This window comes from Zalophus californianus, chromosome 9, assembly GCF_009762305.2.
Source record: "Zalophus californianus isolate mZalCal1 chromosome 9, mZalCal1.pri.v2, whole genome shotgun sequence".
Lineage (NCBI taxonomy): Eukaryota > Metazoa > Chordata > Mammalia > Carnivora > Otariidae > Zalophus > Zalophus californianus.
This window is the reverse complement of record NC_045603.1, coordinates 96,138,715-96,166,312: the sequence shown is the minus strand read 5'-3', so window position 1 is coordinate 96,166,312 and position 27,598 is coordinate 96,138,715. Positions and strand designations below refer to the sequence as shown.

Genomic DNA, 27,598 nt, shown 5'->3' with positions numbered 1-27,598 from the left:
TTAAAAACTTGCTAATAAGATAGATCTCATAATAAGTGTTCTTATCACCCAAAAAAATATAGTAAGAGAGTAGGAGGAAACCTTTGGAGGTGATGGGTAGGCTTATGGTATGGATTGTGGTGACAGTCTTACAGGTGAATACTTATTTCCAAACTCATCAAGTTGTATATATTAATTATGTTATTATGTTAATATACACAGCTCTGTATTTATTTAAATTTAATTTTGTAATTAAGTATATAATTATGTATGTATTATTTGTATGTTAAAAAAACCTCTCTTACGTTTCCTAAAAAAATTTTGTAAGAAAACAGATGCCATAAAAAGGTAAAAGAGAAATTACCAAGCAAAAATAATTGCAACTTATTCAATAAAGAATCAGTGTCATACAGATGAATCAGAAAAAAGACAAACCACTAGAACCTGAATAGTCAGAGGATATGAAAGCATTCATAAATATGTAAAAAAAAGCTCATCCTCACTTGTGATTATAGAAATTTAGATTGAAACAACAATAGATTTTTCATCCAAATTTTTCAGGAAAATTGAAAACTTTGATGGCTAATGATGATGGTGATCATGCAGGGAAATATCAACCAATGGGACTATTAACATAGGTAATAAAGAAAAGTTTTTTGAAGTTCTATTAAAACTTAAGAATATAGATGTTCCCTCTTAATTAGGAATTTCACATTTTAGTATCTACCTTAAATATATTTGCAACTGTACATAAGGAAGTATTCATTCATTCATTCATTCATTCTGGCAAATAGTCAAACAAATTGAAGAATAGCTAAAAAAGATCAGAACTGTGATATATTAATAGTATGGAGTTAAAAGGGACTAAAAGGGATTACCTAGTTCTATAATTTAACATGGTTAGATTTCTAAAACAGGTTGCTGAGTAAAAAGTTATAAAATGTTACTTAGTTATAGAAGTTATAGAATGAAACTTATACGAGTTATATAAATCATGTGCATATTATTCCTAAACATACATGGATGATCATTAAAGTATTGAAAAATATTGCCTTTAATATGAAGTTTTGTTATGTTTTGTAAAGGAGAATGTATTTTTGTATTACATGGGCAATTAAATTAATTTTAATAGAACTACTTGATGATTAGCCCTCAATACATAAGAAATAAATCAAAATGAAGAACTCAGTAATGGAAGACACGGCATGATAAAAGGATTTGGTGGCAAGTTCACTTAAATGTAGAAATAAGGCTAAACAACCCGGCAATTATGTTTTTGGAACAGATTTTATATATTTGAAGTCTTGGCAGTATAATAAACATAATAAACAGAACTTAGGAGGTAGACAGAGAAAGGCAAGAAACACATGTATGATGTTGATTTGACATTGTTTGAGGTGAGAACACATTGTGTTGATAAATTTCTTAGTGTACTAAGTTTCTGTCTTTTTGTTTAGACTAGAAAATTCTCCACCAAGATAAATTTATATATTCTGCTGTGAGTTTCTTTAGTATCTTCTCAAATGACTGATAGAGCATTAGGTACAAGATTGGCATCAAACAAATATTGATACGACAATAATGGTAAAGGTTAAGACAATTCTTTCTTCAGGACATAACATGTTCCCATTATCAAATGCTATTGGCTATGCAAAATTCAATGTTGGGGTGGCTTGAATTCAGCTACCCATATGCTGTATTACTAAACATTCAAGGAAACATTCCCTTTGGCAATGTTCATTTGATTCTACTCACTTTTTTTTTTTTAAGATTTTATTTATTTATTTGACAGAGAGAGAGAGAGACACAGCATGAGAGGGAACACAAGCAAGGGGAGCAGGAGAGGGAGAAGCAGACTTCCTGCTGAGCAGGGATCCCGATGCAGGGCTCGATCCCAGGACCCTGGGACCATGGCCCAAGCCAAAGGCAGACGCTTAACGACTGAGCCACCCAGGTGCCCCTCCACTCACTTTTTATGTAACCACATCATACAGTGGTTAACACACATCATACAGTGTGTAACCACATACATACTGGTCAGAAAGACATTTGGGTGTTTGTATAGGTGCTATAACAGATTAAAAACTCGGAAAGCATGGGTTAGGGGCAGTTTCCTGATCAAATTACATGACTTCTCTAAGAACCAGGTGCCTCATTTGTCAAATGGGTTGATAGTTCTTTGGGTCTTACCTCATAGGAAAGTGTAGGAATAAGATATAAGATTCTTTGAACATTAAATGTTACAGAAACTTTAGTCAATGCTATTCTAATTATGATGAATGACTCTTACCTGATGGACAGAACAGGGAATTGAATGTTGCTTCCTTCTCTAGTCCTTCAGGCTGTAGGTGGAAAGAAAGAAAAGGCAGAGGTGTGTTGTTGATCACGTATGTTGGTAGCGGAACCACAAATTTCTTGATGGTGAAGAGAAGAATTGGAGCTGACTTCCAAATGTATTACATAAACGAATCTATAAGTATAAGCAATATGAAGAAGACAGGTTGATAGATAAGAAAGTGAGGAAAAATTATGTAAATATCAAGAGAGAAAGACGGAAAGATAGAGATACAAATAGAGAGATGGAGAAAAAGAGAGAGGCAGAAGAGAGAATATTGTGAAATATTCTGTGATTATGTATTATTTAGCCCTTCTCACCTAAAACTTGGAAACTTCAACTCACCACTGTTTTTATTGGCTCACTGTGACCTATCAAATGGGTAGGCTGACTTACTTCAACCAGCAGGGACTTAATGATGGTGTCTTTCTTTCCATATTCAGGGACCACTGCCACCTCAGTCCCACATAGCTCTTGAGACTCCAGTGCCTCTGCACTCACGGTGAAATTCACATTTCCTAAGAAAGGGGCAATACAGATGAGCACCATCTCCTTCTTTCTCTGTGCCTCCAAACCTCAAGATTTATAAGTGTTCAATGCTTTGTAACCTCTTTTTGTTTTATAAAAACATAGGAACGGGAATGGAAGCAGCATCAACTAGAGGCTTGTGATCCTAAGAATTCAAGGCAGAGATAGATGGAGGTAAGGGAAGTGGGGATATTCTTCTAGACATCCTAAAATAAAAGACAAAAGAAGAAATGTCCTACAGTGGCGGTGGCAGGCGTAGGTGGGTGTGGGGGAGGATGGGGGTCGGGGGTGGGGCGGGGCGTGATCTTTGCCTGAAGGAAGTAGCACTAGATATAAGGATCCTACTGATATATACAATCCTTGAGTAGAGAATTGTCTCTAGGAGACTGTTCCTCACCTAATGCCTTTGGTGTTACTGCCCAGGACACGGTTTGTCGGCCATTCCCACAGATGCAGTGAGACTCTTGTTCCTTCTCCTGGACTAGGAATGCAGGATTCAGGTCTAGCTGCATGCTAACCTGAAACCACACGTGAGACAAAGAGACAGATCAGAGGGAGAAGGAGACCAAAGGGAGAATGGTTTGAAATAAAGTATATTGGGGGCTTAGTTAGATCTTAGGTTGCCTAATACTGAAGATGATCTAAATGCCAATCGACTACCTTACAGTGGCTCTGACATTGAAATCTTTGTATTTTTGGATAATCTGCTCTTTTATGGGATGGGACAAGAGGTGAGGAAAACTCACGATGGTCTGTTGCCTGTGGGAGCTCTACTTCTTTGGCCTGGGATCTCGACCATTCCCTTGGCTCTCCCAGCAGAATATTCAAGATTTATAAATGGTTATGGTTTCAACGGAGGTAAGATGTTCACAAATAACCTTTAAAGTAAGGTTTAATCTAATTAATGCTATATGATGATATTTGAAAGTTAAATATATGGAATGTAGAAGTTGAAAACTTGTGGGATCTAAGACATGAGAATGAAGTGTACCGATTTTTGTTCACTGTGTCAGAAATCTCCATACTGCGAGAGCTTCCTAACCTTATGGGGTTGGGGTAAGGGTCAGAAGCTTGTTTGAAGTTGCAAGTGTATGGAAATATCAGCAACCACAGCTTCTATAACATATGAATGTCTCTGAGAGTATTCCTCTGTGGGTGAGCACATCTTACACACAGAAGTTTGTCAGTATTTCGAAGAATGCAATTTTTAATTTACTTGACTGTCACACCTTGTGTTCAATTTAGGTAAGAGAGGTCTTTACCCAGATGCATTTGGGAAGGTAGTTGAGGACGGTGGCCTTGAGTGTGAAGGCCTCTCCTCGGATCACAGAGTAGGGCATTGTGAGCTCCACAAAGAAGGGCTGGAAGGCTCGGAGGGAGGCGGGAAGAGAGAGACCAAGTCCAGTGTCATTGGACAGGCAGAGGGCCCCTGCCTTCCACTCCGTGATGGTATCAGGGACTGTTACTCCCACTTCGGCCACCCCTGAGGAGCTGGGGAAGATAGAGATGTGAACAGAAAGTAAGCGGTTAAATAAATCCTTTCTAGGAAGAGAACCCCTATAAATAATTCTATTGTCATGACTTGAAAGCACTCAGTAGAAATATCAATATAGTAGAGTATAGTCAAGACTCAAAGTGGGAAAATATAAGAAGTCCTTTCCTTCCGATTCTGTTTTCAATTCTAGTCTATATTGGAATCTCCTGTAGACACAGAATTATAGCATTATCTATTATAGACAATATCGTTATGAACTAGGTATGTAATCTGAGATTGCTCTTAAATTTTACTCTTTAAAATACTGTTCCAATGAGGGCAGGATTTTTTTTTTTTAAGTTTTAATTCTACTACTACTGTGTGTAGTTGGCCTGACTGATTCTATGTTTAACTCAAGATTGTTGGCCAGTGAAGGAGCTCTTATAAGTGTTAGTCTATGCTGTGCTTGGTCATAGTCCTTATTCCCGTTTTCTGGAAGTCTTAGAATCAAATGTGTGCAAAATTTCTTAGCTCTGATATAATTAGAATAGTGAGACTTTTGTAGCAGAAGTATTTATGTTAAACCTCTCCTGAAAATAGCACTGTGTCTAAAAGAAATACTTGGATATTGAAAAATTGGCTAAAAATGGAAAATTTTGAGAAGTCTATATTGTTGCCTTTTTTTAAAAAGATTTTATTTATTTATTTGAGAGGGAAAGAGAGTGAGAGAGAGCACGAGAGCAGCAGAGGGAGAAGCAGACTCTCCGCGGAGCAGGGAGCCTGATGCGGGGCTCGATCCGGGGACCATGGGCTCATGATCTGAGCTGAAGGCAGATGCTTAACCAACTGAGCCACCCAGGTGCCCCTGTTGCCTTTTATATATAAAGAAAGTTACTTACTCTACCGCCACCAAGTCCCAGATCCACGTCTCAGGGAAATACTTCCGCACAGTCTCCGTGAGAGCCTCGGAAACATGGACCATCTTTGTAAGTTCATGGCCTCTTTGCAATTCAGATACAACTATGGTGGGTGGGGGGGGGAGACAGAAATAATAAATATACAGATAAAGAGATTGTGATACATGCTACAAAAGAAAGAAACAGGGTGATGGAATAGACAAGAACCAGGAGAGGATGCTTGGGTGCTAAGGGAAAGCTTCTTTGAGGAGGTGATATTTTCGCTGAATCCTGGAGTCGTAGAATAAGTTCTAAGTGAGCTGGGGGAAGAGAATCACAGGCAGAGAGCAGAGACCTAGAGGTAGAAAGAACTTCGGATGGCCTGTGGAGCAGAAAAGGAGTCCTCTGTGGTGACTGCACTTTGTCTCAAGAGGAGAGTGATAGGACGTGGGTTGGGCGGAGGGCAGGAGTCAGTTTCCATTTGGTGTGTTCCTCTGTGGGATCAAAGAAACATCATACCCAGACATGATGACAGTGGCTCTGAGGAAGTTTGTAAGAGTGAGGGATCAAGGATTAAAAAGTTCTTTATTTCCACATGTGCCAGAAGGTCAGTCAGGTTCTCTCACCTATTTACCTTCTCTGTTAATGGTGTGCTGGTAAATATTTAACAATCAGCTCTCTGAAAAAGTTTGTGCATATATATACTTGTACATATATAAGTTTACTATAAATTCTACTGTAAAGGATGGTTGACTTTAATTTATAAATAATAAAAAAATAATAATATTTATTTAAATTCCATATAACCAGTTAAGTTTCATTGAACAAACGTTTTCCTTGATCTTTGACAAATTCTTTAGTTTGTACTCAACCTATATTCCACCATGATTTGACAATATCAGACTAGAAATAAATGTTTGGTTACTATCTGATTCACCAGTAAAGTAGCCCATTTCATTGACAAATGAATGTGACTTCGACATGAATATTGGCTGATAATTCAGGTAAGTTAAAGAGCTTCCTTATCTCACTGGTGAGAATTAGTCCCAATTTGTGAACATTCCTGTTTCAGTTTATACTGATCCTCTGGAAATTATCTTTCCTTCTCAACCTCATACATTTACACATCTCCATTTACTAGCGGCAGATTCTTTATGAATGACTTTCCTGCTTGCTCAATCAGAATTAATATTTCTTTTGTTCTGCATATCTGCACCTCTCTCGCTCTCTTTTTTTTTTAAAGATTTTTTTATTTATTGAGAGAGAGAGAATGGTAGAGAGAGAGCATGAGAGGAAGGAAGGTCAGAGGGAGAAGCAGACTCCCTGCTGAGCAGGGAGCCCGACGCGGGACTTGATCCTAGGACTCCAGGATCATGACCTGAGCCAAAGACAGCCACTTAACCAACTGAGCCACCCAGGCACCCCTCTCTCCCTTTTTTTTAAATGGAAGTAGAGTTGACACACAACATTACTGTACCTCTCAGAAAAGTTTTCACAGTCTGCCTTGTATTCTCTTCAGCATGTGGGGGCTTGACACAATCAAAATTTTGGGGGTTTTATTGCTATGTGATCTTAAGCGAGAACCTTAATATATCTGAATCACAAAGCCCTTTTTGTTAATGTTATCACATTTTATCTTTAAAGATATTCTTTTATTTGACTCAATATATTAATTTTTATTAGTTTTTTACCTGGAGAAGCGAATAGTCTTCGAGATGAGTACACTGCATTGTGTTCAGGCTGTGAACATACTTTGGGTTTATGAATCTTTGCATTGGTGAATACCTTTAAGCCCATATCCTGTGAAGGAGATTACCATCTAATCAGTACTTAAGTATTATAAAATATATAAAGGCACATACTTTATTGAATTTCACAAATAATCCAATTAGCTTAATACTAAATTTTAATGTTCACATCTGTAGAAGGGATATTGGTATACTTATGGAGGTTAATTTTATCTTGTTGTTAAAACTTTTTTTTTTTAGGGACGCCTGGGTGGCTCAGTTGGTTAAGCGGCTGCCTTCTGCCCGGGTTATGATCCCAGGGTCCTGGGATCGAGTCCCGCATCGGGCTCTTTGCTCAGCAGGGAGCCTGCTTCTCCCTCTCTCTCCCTCTGCTTGTGCTCTCTCTGTCAAATAAATAAATTCTTTAAAAAAAAAACTTCTTTTTTTCAAGATTTTATTTATTTACTTGACACAGAGAGACACAGCGAGAGAGGGAACACAAGCAGGGGGAGTGGGAGAGGGAGAAGCAGGCTTCCCGCCGAGCAGGGAGCCCGATGTGGGGCTCGATCCCAGGACCCCGGGATCACGACCTGAGCCGAAGGCAGATGCTTAACGACTGAGCCACCCAGGTACCCCTAAAACTCTTAAAAAGAGTAATATTTTATATATGTGATTTTGCTAAATAACACAAGGCAATGAATTTCAGGAAAAATTAAAAAAAAAAACTTGATTCCTAGTCCAGAAAGTTTTAGCCCTGGCTCTGTTGCTAGTAGCAGATCTGCGACTATTAGTGACCTTGGAGAAGTCACTTGACCTCTCTGTGTCCCATTAGCTTCAGTTATGATATGAAGGCATTACAATAAATAATTTTTTCCTATATAATATTTTGTAAATCTTTAGAATGGATCATCTACAATATAAGGAATTTACCTGTAGGAAGCTATACATATCTTTTTCATTAGTATTTGATACAGGGGAATACATGACCCCATTGATATAGACATTATGGCGATTGACACAGTCTCTATCATCTTCCTCCTGTTGATTCAAGCTTCCAGGGAAACCAGTGAGGTCCTTCACTGGTAGTAGGTTATACACCTGTACAAATGTAAAGGACAAAAGGACAAACTTATTTGTGGCTTATTCTTCTTAAGTGCAAAGAGAAAAGAAAAGAATAATCACCATCCGTCTTTGTTTGAGCACCACTGTTGCTTCAGTAATTTATAGAGATGATTTCGAAGCTGTTTTTTTTTTTTAAACAGTTTTAGGGGGGAAAACCAATTAAAACATTCTCATCTGAGTCCTCAAAGACCACAGTAATTTGTTACACAGTTCAGAGGGAAACACTAGATTCCATGTTAGAATGGAATAAAACGTTACTGAGATAAATTGAGTCTGCTGTATTTCAGATGTGCTATACAATTTCAGGATGAAAGAATGAAGTGATAGCTTTGTCTCTCCTTGTGGTTAGCAGCTGACTCAGTGTTTAACAAAGTTAATGAACCCATGTTCTAAACTGGCACATGAATAAGTACACACTCTCTATAGAGGATGGGATAGTATTTTCTTAGGTATTATTCATGGGAACAAAATGCTCCATATCTTCACACAGTATATATAATATTGGAAATGATGTTTTCAGATTCATTTGAAGGGGAAGGGGAAGAAAAATGCTGATAGTGCATTGTATTATGTTCAAAGGAGTTTAAAACTGTGTGGCCAAGTAAGTAGGGTAATGAAGTTACGTGCTTTCTCAAAGGTAGCTCCCTCTTACTATTCTCCATCTCCCCTCTCTGCTTTTTCTCCAAAGCATATTATGTGTTATTGTCTGGCTCATCTGTGGAAACCTAAGTTCCATGAGAGCATGGCTTTTTGTCTTTTGAGTCCTTCACTGCTAGATCCCCACCCCAGCATTTCAACAAACAATGGGCACACCTAGAACACAGCAGACGCGAAATAAATATGTGTTGAATGGATGGCTTATGCTACGGGGAGCAAAGTGTTTCATACTATCAAGGCTGGAGAGGATTGGGCTAGTGTTCTAACCCAGGTCTACTACTAACTACCTGAAAGCTTCTGCTTTTTTATTAACAAACTAATGGGACATTCTGCCTTATTTATCCACCAGCATTGTTATAATTTAGAAAAACCCCGAGAACTATAAAATTATGTTATATAAACATAAAACATCATTATTTTTCCACGTATCCCCTTGTTCTCATTGAAATGTACTTAATACTTTCTTTAGAAGAATTCTCATATTTTCAGTTAAATTCCATTTGTAAGGATCAAAATGTTAAATGTCTTTTCTTAAAACTTTCTTTTTTAGGGAGTAAAATATAAATTTCCCTTTGTGAAATTTTTATAGTAAAAAAAAGGTTATTTCAGTTGGCCTCATATTGAAAATGTGAAGATACAAGCAGATGACTACTAGCACGTGTTGTTGTTTCTCATTGTTCTACTCCAGGCATACCCTTCTGCTATTCCTTCTATTCACCCAACATTTTAAAGGATTTCATTTATCAATGTCATTTACCATATAATAATTCATTTTTCCAAATTTGTATTCAGGGACAATGTATATCTTCCTTCAGAAATTATGTTCATCTTGGGGCATACAGTGTTTGATATAATTCTTGTAAAAACAGAAACTTGATATTTCATATTAGTTGTAGTGCAGGTCAAAGCACCACTTTTGTTAGACTTTTTCAAACATTACAACTAGCTTGAAAATGCCTGTTACTAGTTTCATAGAGCTCTAGGATTTCAGGGACTTCGAATGGTGTATGATTTTATATATATATAAACACACACAAATACATATATATATGTGTATGTATGTATATAAATTTATGTAAATAAACATATATTTATGTATTCAAATCTAATATATTTCTTATCAAAAAAGTGCCCATGAAGGAGATCAAAACTATAAACTCCTAGATAAATAAAATTTTAATAGATCCGATCTTACTCATATAGGCATTTCTCCTTGCTCCGAGCCCCTTGTGTGGCCCCTCCTGACCCCCGAGGCTGCCGGGAACTCACCGAGGCTGCGGACAGCTCTGCTTCGGGCTTCATGAGCAGCACACTTTGGTCCACGGCACGGACGGCACAGAGGGACTGAGGAGAAGCTGAAATTCGCAGGTGGGCGTGTGAGGCCGGGAGACTTTGTGTTGGGCGGAAGCTCAAGTCCACCTGTTGAATTGGGGAGAATGGTCGAAAAAACAAATGTCCTGATTTAACTGGGCATTCACAAGCACTTCCTGAGTGTTCCTCATGTTCAATGCGTGCTCGCTTTGTTTGACTTGGTGGTGGTTGGCACCATGTGAGTCTTGGGGCTTTTTGTCCCTTACACTTCACTCATTCTCGAGAATCGGTTGAGCCATTATAATGATATCTAATTATTCTTATAACTTATTAAATTTGAGATGCCATTTTTTTTTTTTTACCTTTGGCACATGGTAAGGTGTTTACCAAGTGCGGTGGACTGCAAATGGTTCTAGACGCTCTTGTATTTTTCTTTTGGCTCTTTGGTAGCCTTAAAAACTTGCTTACATATTTTCCAACACTTCATCATAGAAGGGAGCAAGGTACTCTGAACTGTATCATATAGTAAGAGACAGTGCATAAGAATTTTGGAGTCGGAATCAAATGACATGGCTTCTTAGTCTGACTCTGCCATTACCTTGCTGAAAGTCTCTGGAAAATTCATTTAACCCCGTTGGCCCCAATGTTACATGCAGAACGATGATAATAGCAACTTTTGGTTTTAAATGTTGAAAATTTTATGATAAAAAAACCTACCTTGTTGGCTAGGCAGTTTTCAACCTCGTATTTTGCAGAATCCCCAACCACTTCCCCATCAGGTAAAATGGAGTAGATTAGCAATCGGGCAACGGGAGCAATGTCTGACTCCACAGGGACTGACACGGAAAAATGGCCATTCACTGGAGCACAGAGAGAATGAGGAAGCAGTTATGGCTTAGACAACTCCCTAGGGCTGAAATGAAATTCTTCTGTTGCACAGAGCCATTTTTAGGAGTCTGGTCTGGTGAATGACTGTTTCTATTAGTTGGCATAACAGATATCAGAAAAAGTAGATGTAATAAATGAATGTTTACCTCTAAGAATTCTATGCCTCTAAGAACTCTAGTTTTAGGAAAAAAACTTTATTAAAGGGTTCTCTTCACTTATAAATCATATAATGATTTCACACCAGTTGTCAACTTTAGCTCATCTCTATAAAGTTCTGATGCTATCTGAGGGTATGGCGACATCCACTTGGCTAGTATTTGATCTAGACTTCACATTAGAGAAGGGAACTAGAACCTGAAGTTGTGTGATGTAATAGTAAAAGTTTAACACATTGCATTTATCCTCGTATCTTCTTTAACTTTCTATCAACCAAATACTCTATTTTTTTTTCTTAAGAGGACTACTATGCTCCTTTGATAGTTGTTTTTTGATACCTATGTAGATTTTTTTAGAAGTCTCGTCAAGCTTCTATAAGTAAGTCTACAATGGTGCTTCTGTGATGCTATGCTAGCATCAAAAGAGTAGCTCCCTGACAGTTTTCTTGTAAGAAGAGCAGAAAGCTTCAGAGGTTTATATTGCTCCATATTTGTTCATGGCGAGAGTCCATTTCAATGGTGGAAGTACCCAGTTTAACTTTCCATAAGTCAGAACGATCTTCAAAAAGGAAATATGATATAAAGATATAAACGATTCAGCAAAAGACCCAGTATATAGGAAGTATTCCAAGATTTTACCTTCTCTCCATTTCCTGAAACAATTCTAAAATGCCATTTTGAGAAGAAGCTCCGTGAATATTTATGGTTTGAAAATTTGGAATAAGCGTAGATTCTAAAACAACAACCTCAACATTTTAAGTAATCTGAACAGAAGTCGCTGAAGGAAAAGAAAAGAAATATTTGATAAAGGCCAAAATGGATAAATAAACACCCATTCTTTCTTTCCCCTCTCAACTTCTCATTTATTGAAGTTTGATGGAAATCACCGCTATTTATTTGAAATTTTTTCAGGTATTTCTGCAACGTAAGGCTGAATATGTTGGAGTGGGGCAGAAATGTAGAATTGTGGAAATACTCACTGTCTCCCTGTTCCACAGGCAGCACGTGCGTCCCGGTTCGGACAATGCCTCCCTTTGCCATTATCTGCAAAAAAGGAAAGGAAAAGGAATTTGATTTGCTTGACAGAAATCTTATACCCCATGTCCCGCCCTTCATGTTTATGCTTGTTTTATTGAGCTCCAGCTGGCAATATTTAGCCCTAAGAGAAGTCGAACTTTCAACAGGAACATGGATAATAAGTCAAAGTAGTGATGGCTGAAGAATTTCGTAATTCCTTGCCCCACAGAGGGCTTTTGTCTATGGATGAGTCAATGAAGTGGCCTTCCTTCTCACCAGATAATAGAACACGAGCTCCTTCAGCTCCTGCAAGACCCGTCCATTCAGAATATAATATGCTTGGACTGTCTGAGTTTGGCTGCAGGGCAGTTCACGAGGCATGGGTTCTAGGTGGACAAAACTCTTGCTTAGGGAGAATACAAGATGAGCGGTGTGATCAGCTTCTTCGTGCTCTGCCGACAGCCACTGGTAGCCATAACAGGGACTAGGATCCTTGTGTTTGACCTAATGAATTTAAAAAAATGATATTATTTTCTAGATCAGATGTCATAGCGAATCAGTGTTCTCACAAAACTGCATTAGTTCACTGTCCTACCTCAACTAGTTCCTAGAAAGTTTTTGCTCCACAGTAAAGAGTGAGAATAGTGTTTATCTGTGTTGCAGATATTTACACTGCAGAGGCTCCTTGGATTGGCATTTAAATTTCTGAAGAGCATACATGGAGGCATCTTTTGCTCCGTTTAATTTGCTCGACATTTTTTGGGCCCCTTTGCCTATGCAGACAGAGACGTTGGAGCTCTAAAAGCTCATTGAGGAGACTAAATACTCTTCAGAAACTGAAGAACTACATTTCAGAAACCTATTTATAGTGGGTTTTAAATACGTATTATGAATAAATGTGATATTGCAGCCATAGAGGTCTGAGAACTCTTTCTGTCAGTGGCTTTGGTTCATGAGTTGAGTTGGTGAATTAGTTGAAGTCCATCTCTCCTGGGCTGTCCTAGGCTGATTATTTTTAATGCTTTTTGTGGTTCTGGACTCTTAAGGTTCACAGGCCCTATTTGAGTTGCAGTTTAACTTTTCTCCATGTAGAAGTTTTTCCTTGTTCTTTTCAGGCTTCCTCTACCCTCATCCTCACCCCCCAAGTGGTGTGAATGAATCCTTGTATCAGTAAAACAGTTTATTTATATTTTCACATATTTTCTAATGATAATAGGTAAATGATTATCAAAAAGAGGGAGTATTTAAAAATAATATTTTTATTTTCAGGATGAGAACATTGCCTAGCACATAGAAAACATTCAAGACACTTCTTGACTGAATAAATGAATGAATGCTCAATTTTTTTTTTAAAGATTTTATTTATTTATTTGAGAGAGAGAGAATGAGAGATACAGAGCACGAGAAGAAAGAGGGTCAGAGGGAGAAGCAGACTCCCCGCTGAGCCGGGAGCCCGATGCGGGATTCGATCCCGGGACTCCAGGATCATGACCTGAGCCGAAGGCAGTCGCTTCACCAACTGAGCCACCCAGGTGCCCTGAATGCTCAATTTTTAATTATTAGGAGGCATGGGCTTTCATGCCGTCTATTTAAAGTGGAGTCAATATAATATATTATTTATCCTGTTTATTTATCATCATTATTATGTAATATCTATTGTGTATCCATATATCTCTTACTGTATATCTACATCTTCATTGATGAATAGAGAACTCTATGCTATACAAAGCAAGTTATATGGGTATAACAAAAACTTGGAGAAAATTAGAATAGCAGGACAAAAATAAAGTAAGAGCAATAATTTATAGAGTATATATACTTGAAAGTAAATGCTAGTGATGTTAAACTGGACTTTTACAATAATAATATTCAAGGTAAAGGGAGCTTACTAAGTGCTTTAATATATATTATCATTTTTTATAAGTAAATTTTTATTTATTTTTATTTCAAAATAATGTATCAACTGTTAAAAAAGAAATTAAACATCACATTTAATCCCACCACCCTGCAAACTGAAGGGTGTTACATTTATTTATTTATTTATTTTCTATTTCCATAGGACTAAACTTGGAAATTTCATCACTTTTAGGTTGCAACCTTATTTCCAAGGTTTCTTCATGTCACTAGTAACTTCTTTTCAAACTTACCCTGACAGTGAGAGAGGTACCCGTAATGTTGTTGGTGTTGATTGAGAACTGAACCAGGCCATGCTCATCAGTGGTAGCATTGGAGTTATAGTTAGCTTCAGTTGCTGTGATGAAGACGAGTTCATTTGGCATGGGGACACCTTTCCCATCCACTAGTTGAACCTGAAGATTAAAATCTGTGGATCAGTTATATGGTTAATACCCAGTAGTCACCAAACATTCATTTTATCACAAATATTTATTATGTCCTATATGTTGGACATGGTTCCAGGCATTGAGGCTACAGCGGTGAACAAAACAAAGTTCCTGCCATCATAGAAAAGAGATAGATGTTAAATAAATGCATAGATGTTATATATTTATTTAGTAGTAATCGGCCCTAAGACGAAAAATAAAGCACAGGTGGGGGGTGCCTGGATGGCTCAGTCGGTTAAGCATCTGATTCTTGATTTCGGCTCAGGTTGATCTCAGGGTTGTGGGATTGAGCTCTCCATTGGGCTCTGCACTGGGTGTGGGGCCTACTTAGGATTCTCTCTCTCCCTCTTCCTCTGCCCCTTCCCCCCCAAAGTAAAACAAAATAAAATAAAACAGTCTGAAAATTTAGCGAATCACAGAGCTGATGATAAGGGTGACCTGAAAAAAGTATTCTGTGGATATTTTGGAGGTGCCATGTACTATATAGAACCCTTGGAGAGTCACAGAGCACAAGTGTTAGATAGTAATGAAAATTCTTAACTCTTTAGCCAAATTTAGTTGACCCCCAAACACTTATTTTGTGACGAACCCTTACCTTTCTATGGGTTAGTGTTCTAAAATATAATAAGTGAACAAGTTAACAATTGCTAATGCATTACCCTATGTAGTTTTCTAGTTGGTTTTTATACATCTGCTTCTCAATCTAGACTTTCAAACGTCTGGAAGGTAGGCAGATATTATGAGGCACTTCCCATGTGAAAAATGCAAAGTTGAGGAGAATCATACAGTATTGCATAAGGGCCTAAAGTCAAATTACTGCTAATATTGAACTCAGTAGTAGATGAGTAGTCCTATTCAGATTGCAAAGCTGATGATTTTTTTTCAGTAGAAGCTACTTTTGGTAGAAGGAAGCACAGTTGGAAGACTTGGATCCATATTTGTAATTGATTAATAAAATCTGAGTTTGCCAATGGACTATTGGCCGCACATACAAAGACAAGGATAGGTACAAAATTCTGATTCTGTTTTGATGAAAGAGTCTTATGACTAATGGGATAGTTACTTAGCAGGAATGAAATATCAAAAAAGTATAATATACCTCTGAGAAGTTAAAAATAAATGGACTATTCATTTTAGGAAGTGACTAAAGTTTCTCAAATCTTTTGCTGTCATAACATAATCAAAATATTCTAAAACATACTCCACCCCTCCTTAGTGGGGTCTAGTCCCTCGCTGTCTTATAGTGTCCACACCTAAAACTTTATAACATTTCCATTAAGAATATGATACACAGTAATTACACATTGAAGGACATACAACTGCCATTCAGACTTCTGGAGTCAGAAAGATCCATCTGCAGATCCGCTTATAATACAAAAAATAACAATACACGGTATTTTGTAGATATATGAGAAAATTTATATTTTTAAAATCTGGAAGCCTTAAATAACAGTATTTTGCCCTTATGTGCACTGTTTTTTAAAAAATATATTCTTGCTATTATAGAGAAAATAATGTAAATATAATATCCATGAAAGAAACACCAGGTACAATGGAATCTTTTATACCTCAAAATAAAAATTAAAGCCATCTACCCACTCATTTCCATACAAATTTAGTGTTAGCAGGATAATGTAAGCGGCCACCATGAATTTTGAGATTCTTGTGAGAAATACAAAAATCTGAGACTACTGGTAAACCAAGAAAAGATTGAGTGATATCACACAATGCTTTTCCAAAGATGAAAAAAAAAAACACTTCTAATTTTGACGGTGCTTTCGCATAATTTTGTAGATTTCATATATCAATTTACAGAGGGACAGATTTATTTTTATGTGGTTTTATACTTTTGGTTACATTAGTCAATAGATAATAAACCAGGTCTGGTTTTAGCAGAATATGATGTACTTTTTAAGTGATAATAGCAAATTTGATTTGTGACTTAGAAAATACTTCACCTGCCCAAAGAAGGGGATCCCTTGTCTAAAGTATGGGTCCACTTTCACGAATGAGAGTTTGGTTATGGTTCTTGTTATTCCAATGGATCCTTTTCCAGTTAATTCTACCTCTGGAAAAAAGAAAAAGAAAAAAATAAGTTTTTTTGGAAGGATGATCTCCCTGAACTTCTTACACTACTACTTCCCTTTCAGTTCATAGTTTGGCAAAGGAAATAAATCCATGTTCATTGTTTTTTCTCCCATACCCAAGTTGCATGCAAACCTGTTCCTTCTTCTTGGACCTTGGCCTCCACTTCAAGTTTCATTTCATATCCTTGTCTCTTCATCTGGAAGATCTTGGTTTTTATTTGCTGAGAGAAGCAGCCCTGGCTGTTCAGCTAGTAGGGGACAAAATAAAATACAAAAACATGATACTGGACAGATCAGTGGTCAATTAATCCAGTGAGATTTTTTGGGGGACAATATAAACTAGGAGTTTTCTATGATAAGAACACAATAAATATTCTCTATGGATTAATTATGATTGCATTTCATAATAGTATCTGGTTTATAATAGATATATTTCTTAGTGTCCGATAGTCCCTAGAGTTAATGAGATAGAAATGCCTTAAAAATTTGTGAGTAATCTTGCCGTAGCAGGGAGCTAACTTTTCACCAAAGTCGAGCTCCCCTTCCATAGTATATAGCTGTTGCTGGGAAGGGGCTGCCCATCTGGAGACCATGTCTCTTACCTCCCTGACACCTAGGAGGGGCCATGTGACAAGTTCTTGCTCATGGAAAGAAGGCAAAACCTATACCCTTTCCATCCAAATTGTAACAGGTATAATGCCTTTTCTTCTTCCTTCATACAAGTAGATGCCCAAGGCAGCTTTGGATGCCAAATATTGGAGATTGCTCAACTTTCATTATTCTGGGAGCTTGGTGAACCAAGAACACCCACAGTGGATAATTACAAGAAATAAATAACTCCCATTGTGCTAAATTGCTGATATTTAAAAATCAGTGTAGCTAACACAGAATTCCCCTATAGATTGCTCTCTTCCTGAGTTAGCACCATGTTGTAATTCACTGCTTATCAACAATGTCTCCATTGTTAGTCCCTAGAAGGAACTGTTTTCCACCTACCTGGTGACTGAATTTCTCACAGACGGCCTGTGATTCCCCACTATAGCAGCTAGAAGGGTTACTGTACTTTCTGCACACTCTCATCATCATATGTCCTGGGACGGGCTTCCCATATGTGTATCTGTCATAAGAACATTGCCGAATGAATCAAGCCGACATCGAACATCCCCATTTTCTACCTATTTCTATTCCCCCCCTTAGTGATAGTATGTTTACCTTCTGTTCTCTCTAATCTCTGCTGGGCTCTCACAGTTTTGAGAGCAAGTAAGCTAAGTTATGACCCTTTTTACAAAATCTCCAGTGCCACAGTCTTCTTTGATCATATCTTTTTTTCCCCTTTTTTATTTTTAATTTCATCTTTAAAAAGATATATTTATTATTACCAAAGCTACACCTGTTCTTAAAAGAAAAAAAAAGTACCAACAAAATGAAAATTAGAGCGAAAATGCGCTCAAGTCTAGTTAGGAATACAAACCATTAGTACAATGGTGTTCCCTTTCATTACTTTCTTCCGATGTGTAGCTCTCTTTATTTATATGGAATTTAACTTGTCTACTTTTTACAAAAATGGGGTTGTGCTATATATATACTTATATGTCATTGATGGTTGATGTGTTTTCAAGGGCATTTGTTTCCTTCCCTACCTGAAATATCCTCTGTATCTTTATTTGCAAGAGTATTGGCTCACCAGTTATGTGGGATCAGGAACTTGGGGGCGATTATTCTGAGACAGTTCAGGGACCCAGCTGAATCATGGTGCATTACATGTGTGGTCTTTAGGCAGGGCTGGTTTCTTCGCTCTGTTCTCTTTCTGCTAGTGCTACCCCTGGACTACAGGAGATGGGAGCATAGGATTTTAGAAACATGAATTTTCAAGGTTGAGAAGGACCAGACTGAGAGATCATGTCCAGTCTCATCAGTAAAAATGGTAGTGCTGAGAGGTATGTGACATGCCTTAAGGAGACCAATGACTCAGCTGAGATTTTGGTAATATGCCTATCTTTACAAATTCTGAATTTAAGCTGTTTTTCCACTAGGCATGCAAGGTCAGGTAAATGATCTGTTGATGATAGAATTTCCTCTACAACCTGGGGAAGGGAAAGTCAGTATACCCTTCAACACTATCCCATGTGTGTGTGTGTGTGTGTGTGTGTGTAGCTTTGTCACTTTCAGAATCAATCCTAGTAGATAGCTTCTCTAGGAACAGTTGCTTGCCCCATGATAGTTATAATAATACTGGTAAGACCACAAAGGAAAATAAGAAGGAAAAATAGAAAAGCAACAGGTGAGGAAGGTTCCAGAGATGGGATGAGCCCATGCATTTAAGGTCTTTGTGCTCTCACTGCTCCTAAAGAAATGAGTCAAAATATCCCAAATGATGAGTCTCCTTTAAGTAATTCTCTCAAAAGATTAAAAAATATGTAAACTCACAGGCCACATACTGACACATTCACGTCTTCTTCCAAGATAGTGATTATCTTTGGCATTGTTATTTGCACTTCAAACTTGGGAAGCACTGTTCATTGGAGATAAAGGAAGTCAGTGATTGTTTTTCAACTTTTGGGGAATTAGTATTTTCAGTAACAATTCCCTAATAATATTTTAGGGCTCTGAATATGCAGCTATACTCTCCAATACAACCACCTTACTACCAATGGATATTCTTTTTTTTTTTTAAGATTTTATTTAATTATTTGAAAGGAAGAGAGAACATGAACAGGGGGAGGGACAAAGGGAGAGGGAGAGGGATAAGCAGACTCCTCACTGGGCAGGGACCCTGGGATCATGACCTGAGCCTAAGGCAGATGCTTAACGGACTGAGCCACCCAGGTGCCCCTCAAATGGATATTCTGATTGAAGGACTGTGACAGATCACTGTGACCTTAATGAATTAGGGAAGACTTATCTAAAACAAGGCTGTTTTACATATTTTTTGAGATTAAAAATTAATACAAAATTAACCAAGCTATATGAAGTTCTATTCACAGATCACTGATGGTCTCATTGGAGTTAGACATAATTGATTCCACTCAAAGCTCAACCTCACACATAGGAAATAGAAGGACTCTAAATAAGCTCAAATTCTAGGCCCTAGAAGTTTAGATTTGAAGACAAATGCTCCATGACTTTTCATAATCCATACCAAATTCCTCCACGGTGAAGGCATGCTCTGTCATTCCACCCGATTCCTTCCACACGACCACCTTATAGGAGCCCTGAAAGGGCTCAGATGAGAGGGGAAAGCTCAATTGCTTGAGACCATTCTCTAATTTGAGTTTCTGCCATTGTGTGATGCGATTTCCTTTCGGGTCCTATGGATACAGTAATTGTAACTTATAATAGAGCTTAGAACATTAGAGACAATAAAAGAAATCTGTGGAAACTCCTATGTTAGCCACAAATAAACCAATGGGGTGGTGGTGAGGGGTGGGGGGGACAGATGAGTTAGAACCATCTAGTGCTATATGAGCTCAAAGGTTTCTCCCTCAATGACAAGTTCCTGGTATATTGTAAGAACCTCTCAAATATGAATATTTTCTCTAAATTTATTTAATTCAGTCTATGGAATGTTTCATGTTGCTTACCTGAATGTATACTAGTGGAATCTGAAAGACAAAAGAGAAATAAAGGGATGTAGGATTATTCTCAAAGAGTCTCAATTCTGATTTATAAGCAAGACAGCTTTATGTAGAATAACTCTATCTGTAGTAAAACAAAAAAAATCCAGGTTAAATTTTACAAAACTTTTAATCTATTTTAAGCAATTAATAAATAATATTAAGAACTTATTAGGCCATCAGCAACAAATATCCATGTGCACAGCCATTCAATAAGAATGGGATTTACTAACATTACTTAAATACTTATGGGCATCCTAGTGAGGAACACTCCTTTGTTAGGAAATTTTATAGGTTAAGAAATAAACACTAACAGAACTATAAGAACCATACTCAGACCCAAATATTGAGATGGTCACAGAATTCTTAGTTCTAAGAAAAAAGAGGAAGAATAGCTCCTCCACTATCAATGGTTAGTCATTTTTATTTTTATTTTTTTTAAAGATTTTATTTATTTATTTGACAGAGAGACACACAGCGAGAGAAGGAACACAAGCAGGGGGAGTGGGAGAGGGAGAAGAAGGCTTCCTGCTGAGCAGGGAGCCCGATGTGGGGCTCGATCCCAGGACCCTGGGACCATGACCTGAGCTGAAGGCAGACACTTAACGACTGAGCCACCCAGGTGCCCCTGGTTAGTCATTTTTAAAAAACTAATATTTATTAAGTGCTTACCATGCGCTGTGCATCATTCTAGGTGCTGGGAGCACATCAATGCACAAAAGAACAATATATCTGCTCTCATGGAGCTTCCATTCTAATAGGGATGGATATATAAGAAAGACACACACACATATATTTGGGAGATACATATTTTATATATACTTAATATTTTATATTTATAATTTGATGTTGATATTTACTTGATGTTCAGTATTTATTTGAGATATATATCAATGATATATCAATCAGATATCTCAAAGATAAAATATATATGTTAAACATATATCTATGTGTATATACATATGTATACACTTGATTTATATTAGGTAATGAAATGCTGAGAAGAAAAAATGAAGCAGGGTAAGGCTGCTAGAGTGACGGATGAGGTGTTTATTTTAGATAGAGGAATGGAAGTAGAAAATAGAAGATCAGCTTCAGGGTTACTGCAACAGCCTTGTTTAGAGGTGATATTGGCCAGGATGAGATTGTGGCAATTCAGGTTGTGAGAAAATAGAAATAGTCTGGATATATTTCAAGCTAACATGATTTTCTGATAAAGTGGATGTAGGTATGAGAGAAAAAGAGAAAACAGGGATTATGCGATAATTTTTTTTTTTTGAGATTTATTTATTTATTTTAGAAGGAGAGAGTGGGAGCGGGAGGAGGGGCAGAGGGAGAGGGAGAATCCTCAAGCCAAGCTCTGAGCACAGAGCCCAAAACTGGGCTCGATCCCAGGACTCTGAGATGATGACCTGAGCCAAAGTCAAGAGTCGGTTGCTTAACCAACTGAGCCACCCAGGTGCCCCATGACAAGCTTTTGTTTTAGGCGTTAGAAGGAAAGAATTGCCTCTGAGATAAGAAGATGTGGTGGAGCAGTAGATTTGGGAGAGAAAAATTAAGACTTGCTGGTTTGATGTCTGCATTAAAGTTGAAAGAGTTATCTCTTATAAATATCAGGTGTTAGTCTCAAAAAACAAACACTGATTACACTCTTCCTTGATAGAAGCGGTTCTGGTAGGTGTGTTTAGAAAAATTCTAAATTTTTGAGAAGTTATTTGATTTTAAGTTATTTCATGGAGTAGGCATGGCTATTGTTTAACATATCTTTCTAATTTGCCTAATGGAGAACTTTATAAAGTGTAAGTTTAATTGTGTGACAACTGACTAAGTACCAGTACCAAGATGGAAAGAATTAGCTACTTCTTTGACCCGGGATTCTGGTTTAAATGAGGATCTTGCACTATTGTAATGCGAGAAATCACTGCTAGTGATACCAGATTCTTCTTTGCCCTGGTCCTCCCCCAGCACCAAAACCAGGCTCCCAGATTGTTTACACAGATAATAATGATTCTAGATAGATATTTGGAGACTCACCAACTCATTCAGGGGGTGAAAATTTTCATCCAACGAGACAACACGAAACTTCACTGAAACAGAAATATTTTCCATGAGTCCCGGAAACCTTAAATCAGGCTTAGCAGCCGGCAAAAAAAAAAAAAAACTGTTAAAGAACCAGGACTATAGAGCCTTTGACTGGGGAAAATGCAGGGGAGGAAGGAGTTGTACTGACTGGAGGGCCTCTCCGTACCTCTCTGCCCTGGTTTGTAGATGGGTTTGTCTGTCTGGACAAAGACCAGACTCTCTTGGTTTTTAACCACCACTGTGGTCCGCCTTCTGAATTCTTGGGTTGGTCCTTTCACTTGGATAGTGAGGAACATGATCTCCTCATTGGACGGTGATCTTGGGACCTGAAATATAGGACAGACCCTGAGAACACATTCAGTCTTGCAAGTTTCCTTCTACACTCTCTGTTCCTCTCCTCCCTGGAGACCTGGCCCCTTTACTTCACTGCACCCCCTCATTTTCATCAGGGGAAGTTGGCATGGATAGGAATTATTTCCATCATTTTACAAATGGGGAGACAGAACAGAAGATGGAGGAAAATACATCAGCAAAAGAGGTCATAAGTGAGACTCACATCTCCTTATAGATCAGCCAATACAGTCTTGATTCAATAATTTTTTAAAAATTTTTTAATTTATTTGACAGAGAGAGAGGGAACACAAGCAGGGGGAGTGGAGAGGGAGAAGCAGGCTTCCCGCAAGGCAGGGAGCCCGATGCGGGGCTCGATCCCAGGACCCCGGGACCACGACCTGAGCCGAAGGCAGACGCTTAACGACTGAGCCACCCAGGCGCCCCTTGATTCAATTATATAATGAACTTTACCAAGTTGATGTTCTGTGCTAACGGGGCACGGTAGAAGCATATTTAAGGCTATGGGAAATGAAGCTACCATATCTTATTGGCTGTAGGCTGTAAGCATTTTACATATGGGCAACTCTGAAGAGATAGTGGATATTTGCTTATAGTAATTTCTACAATTTTCCCTCTTAATATGGGCTGATGTGTTCCTGTCAGACCACCACTGGAGGCTTATATCATGTGTTGGTCTAGTTTGCCTTATTAACATTTTTTCCATTTTAATTTAAGAAGTCACATTTTCCTTTTGTCTAGTGGATACTGCTTTTCCCCCCCTGGCTAATAGAAATTTTCTTTGATCATTAAGTTGATTTTTAATACGCCTTTACGTATTTGTCTCCCATGGTTGGAAATTCATGCATTGCTTCGTACTTTCTATGCATAGTTGCTATATTTAGATTTCTTTCTGAAGTCTTTGCCAGGCTTTCAAAGCTTTATCTTGACTGAATTCTAGATGCCTATGATCCTAACCAGTAGAATCAAGTATATGAAGTCAAATAGGCAAACTCACAGTGAAGGAGACACAGTGGAATAAGTCCTTCTCCACCAGCAGGTCAGTGAAGAGGCTCCTGTTCTCCCTGAGAGACTCCAAGGAAGCACTTACAGTCACTGTCTCATTCAAGTAGCTCAGAAGGAGGCAGCCCTTCTCAGGGGTTTCAGAGTGGAGCAGGGAGGGGACCAGGACCATGTACTGCCTGGGAATGGGGGGAGTCCAGTTAGAGGAGAGTGTAAGAGGAGAGTTATTGTTATCACCAGCACTATTTTCCATCATAATGATTGTTACTATCATTCGTTTGATACCAAGAGAGGATATATTGAAGAACATGACATTGATCTCTGCTGTTGAATGGCATGCATGAAAATTATTCCCTGTTCCATCATCAGTGCCATGGCAATGAACATTTTGCTGGAAGTGAGCTTTAAATAAATTAAAACTTGCTAGGATACCTCACTTTAAGGAACACAATATGTGAGCATCTGAATTCAAATAAAATATATGGTAATGATGTTTATTCATGTTGTAAATCTATTTTACACTAGGATTGCTGTAAAAAGCAAGCAAATCTCAAGAGAGGCACTATAAAAATCAATCAATAAACAGTATTTTCATTGGTTATATATATTCAACAACCCTGTGAAAATGGTATGGCAAATACTTTCTTCCACTTTACAGATATGGAATCTGAGGCTCAAAGAAAGTGAGTCATTAGTTTAAAGTCTCAGTTGTGGTAAGTAACTAATGAAATCTTCATGTTACTTAACCCTGGCTGTTTGCATTTTAAATATTTGCCTTTCAGCTCATGGCTAGACAATGGTTCCACCCAAAAATGGCCTTCTAGTGATGGAATTTTGGGTCTTGGTAACTCAATGAGCAGAACAGAAACTTTGCCAATACCCTCATATATAATTTTATTGACTATGTAGTTTTCAAACATTTTTGCTCACAGAACTCCTAAAATAATTTTTAGACACTATGCATTCCTTACATTTTTTCAAGTAAACATCTATATTTTTATCACAAATAATAGCAAAAGATATTATTTTTGATGACATTTTAAGTTAAATCTTAGTCTTCTATAAGTTTTCGATGGATTCTTAAATATCATAGTGATAAGATACCCAGTATGACCTTCTTAAAAAATACATCAAAAGGTTCTTTTTGTATGATCAGAAATTTAACATCTTTCCTTTTTTTCCTCCTTAAACTTGAATTACCATGCCACTTACAACATAGAAGTTTAGCCTATGATTTTTTATGCTTTGAAATATTTTTATGGATGACTCTTAGTTCTTTATTAAGTATATATATGTGTATATATATATATAGACATATACTCATATATATGTAATATTATATATGGGTGCTTAATTTAACATTAATTCTTTATGTGACCATAAAGCTTTTCTTCTGGATTGAATTATTTTCAAGTCTTACTAGTATATAACTGATCAAAACAAAATAAATGTATTATAATATTCACACATATTAGATATAAAATAAAAATATTTTTGAAACACATTTTTAATAAGAACAATGAGCTGTTTTTATGTATCCATGGATGGATATTCCTTAATTGCAAGAATTGAATGAGGCTTAACATTAGTTCTGTTGCTGTTTTTAGTTTGTAGGGACATGAGTGCCATGAAAAATTGTTTACATAAAGTAAATAAAATACAGATAAAACAATTATATCATTGTTGCCAGTTCTTGGAACTCCTTCTGCATTAGGTACCAAAAATCACCCAGTACCTATTATCAAGAATTACTTCTAATCATCTATCAGTGGGTATTTCCTTTAGATCCCCCTTCAACTTTGTTGAAACAAAGAATTCATCACCACATAATCTGCAAAAGAATTTTCTCCCTCATTGTTAGAATCCTTTGCTTTCTCAACATCAGCATCAGTATTTCAAATTGTTCCCTTATTAGTATTTCAAATTATTCCACCTTATAGATTTTTATACTCCAGGACAATGCTTCATAGTAACATCTGATTGAGGGAGAGGTTTGTCTTTCTTTTACAAAGTGGAAGATGGGCAATTAAGAAAGAAGTAAGGAAGGATAAATAGCATGGTCTCGAGCAAATCATTCTGAATGTGAGGATCTGAAAATTGTTTCCTTTATAAGTATCAATTGCCAATGCCCCTTTGAAAGTCTTTGTATATCCCTAGAAAATTTAGAAAGTCAGGGATTCAGAGTTGGAGAAAAATAGTTAAGAATAAGTAAAGAATGAATAAACCAGATTTATGAAATCTCATCATTGGAAGAGACTTTAGAGATAAGAAGGTGACAGTTTTATGGGAAAGACAAATGAATCGTCTAAATGAGAATCAAAGGAATCTTTTTTAAGGAAAGGATTCTTCATGTTCTCTGTGAAACTCACGGTTTTCCAGAGACTGAGGCATCTGCAGGCAGGAAGACCAGAAGGAGGAGAAAAAGGTTTGGATGAACTAGTTTGTTCTTCCCCATGCTGCAGGGAAAATGGCCCTGAGGAGACCAGACTGTATTGTACCCTGCTCCCTGCAACTGGTCTGGTCCCAAACATTCCTCAGAGCAACTAGGCTTTATACTGCTCCTGGTGCAAACAGGAAGTTCCACCCACACATGGTGTCTAAACAAAGTAGAGGTTTCTGACCGGTCTCTGAAAGGGTCATTGCTCTCAGGGGCCTAATTACAGTCAAGGTTATTTCCGGATGGGCTGAATAGAATTCCTGGAGGGATAAAATCCACATTACCGTTAGTGCTCACTTTCTCTGGGTTTTACTGTGAAGCAGCTAATCAGCTTTTCAACCCCTTCTCTCTCTTACTCCCTCGGTCCACTTCCCCACTGCTCCTTTTATGGTTTTCCTCACATCTCTTGCCTGAATAGTTGGCAAGGGAAGCTACAATTTAAGCAACACTGGACAGGCTCAAAATAGCTATTTCACTTCAAGTCAGCATGCCTGCAAGTCCTCCATTAAATATGCTTACTCAAATGTTGAAGCACTTTCAGAATTCAATAGTTCCCTATGGAAATGGTATTGGATTACAGTAATAGGTTTTTGACCTTAGGGATATTACCTGATTGTGGATGAAGAGCCAGACCCTGGAAGAATGATGATAGAAAATATTTTCCTGTATTAAGAAAGTGAAAAGATGAAAAAAGAAGTAGCAGGACCTCAAAAAAAAAAAAAAAAGCTTTGACCTACTGTGCATAACAAAGAACCCAATTTATCATCTACTATACAAACAAATTTTGTTACAGTCTTCTAAATATGCTACTCCTCAACAATCCCTAATCAGATAAACTATTTCATCCATCCATTCATCTGGTTGTTTTATAAGTAATTATTGAGCCTAGTAAGGCTAGGTATCATGCAAAATTATGGAGATGGAGTGGTCAAATATGTAGAAACAGATATGCACTAAAAGGTCTTATGTTCTATGAGTGTGAAAGCAGACAAATAAGCAAAGGATAAAAATACAGTAGGCAAACAGTATTTATTTGGACCCCTGAAATACAAATGTTTATTTACTTGTCCAAAAGATTCCTTAACTTTTCCTCATTTAAAAAATTCTTTTCTTTTTTGCTCTTCAGCTTGGGTGTTTTCTATTACTACCTTGTCTTCAGATCTTTGATATATTTTTCTGCATCTCCTAATCTACTCTTGATTTCCTCTAGTGTATTTTTATTGGTTATTGTGTTCTTCAACTGTGATCGGTTCTTTTTTATATTTTGTATCTTTTTATTTGGGAATAGCAGTGCACTGAGTCATTCATGAATCCAGCATTGCCAGGATCACCTTTTGGACATGTTCCTATATGGAGTGTATAACATGCAGCACAAAGCACTAAATATGGTGCTTTACTAAAATCAATGGTATGGTTTAATTCACTCAGATATCACTATTACCAACAACTGTTGTGCATGTTTCCTTTAGGAGTGTGTCACGCACGGCACATACTGCTGATCAATGTGTACACTGAGATAGCACTCTACTGATTCTTTCAAGCGTCTAGCACTCTTAGAAATATCTTTTGTGCATGGGCTTTTATGGAATGTTAC

At 37.4% G+C, this 27,598-nt stretch overlaps 1 protein-coding gene across 2 annotated transcripts in view; it reads right to left on the bottom strand.

Moving 5' to 3' along the window:
- LOC113922167 (alpha-2-macroglobulin-like) overlaps positions 1-26,103 on the bottom strand; it is a 49,373-nt gene extending 23,270 nt beyond the window's left edge. For both annotated transcript variants that reach the window (XM_027594069.2, XM_027594071.2), the window contains exons 1-22: positions 25,937-26,103; positions 23,563-23,746; positions 22,381-22,540; positions 22,167-22,219; positions 20,100-20,120; positions 19,658-19,826; positions 18,946-19,030; positions 17,515-17,635; positions 16,652-16,766; positions 16,390-16,499; positions 14,237-14,398; positions 12,366-12,593; positions 12,053-12,116; positions 10,747-10,889; positions 9,988-10,137; positions 7,870-8,037; positions 6,904-7,012; positions 5,216-5,336; positions 4,105-4,333; positions 3,240-3,360; positions 2,711-2,832; positions 2,270-2,321 (exon numbers count right to left, since the gene is read on the bottom strand). In XM_027594069.2, the coding sequence (XP_027449870.1) occupies positions 2,270-2,321; positions 2,711-2,832; positions 3,240-3,360; positions 4,105-4,333; positions 5,216-5,336; positions 6,904-7,012; positions 7,870-8,037; positions 9,988-10,137; positions 10,747-10,889; positions 12,053-12,116; positions 12,366-12,593; positions 14,237-14,398; positions 16,390-16,499; positions 16,652-16,766; positions 17,515-17,635; positions 18,946-19,030; positions 19,658-19,826; positions 20,100-20,120; positions 22,167-22,219; positions 22,381-22,540; positions 23,563-23,746; positions 25,937-26,022 (2,773 nt within the window). In that variant the 5' untranslated portion in view covers positions 26,023-26,103. The remainder of the gene's footprint in view (positions 1-2,269; positions 2,322-2,710; positions 2,833-3,239; positions 3,361-4,104; positions 4,334-5,215; positions 5,337-6,903; positions 7,013-7,869; positions 8,038-9,987; positions 10,138-10,746; positions 10,890-12,052; positions 12,117-12,365; positions 12,594-14,236; positions 14,399-16,389; positions 16,500-16,651; positions 16,767-17,514; positions 17,636-18,945; positions 19,031-19,657; positions 19,827-20,099; positions 20,121-22,166; positions 22,220-22,380; positions 22,541-23,562; positions 23,747-25,936) is intronic.
- Between the last annotated feature and the right edge of the window lie 1,495 nt (positions 26,104-27,598).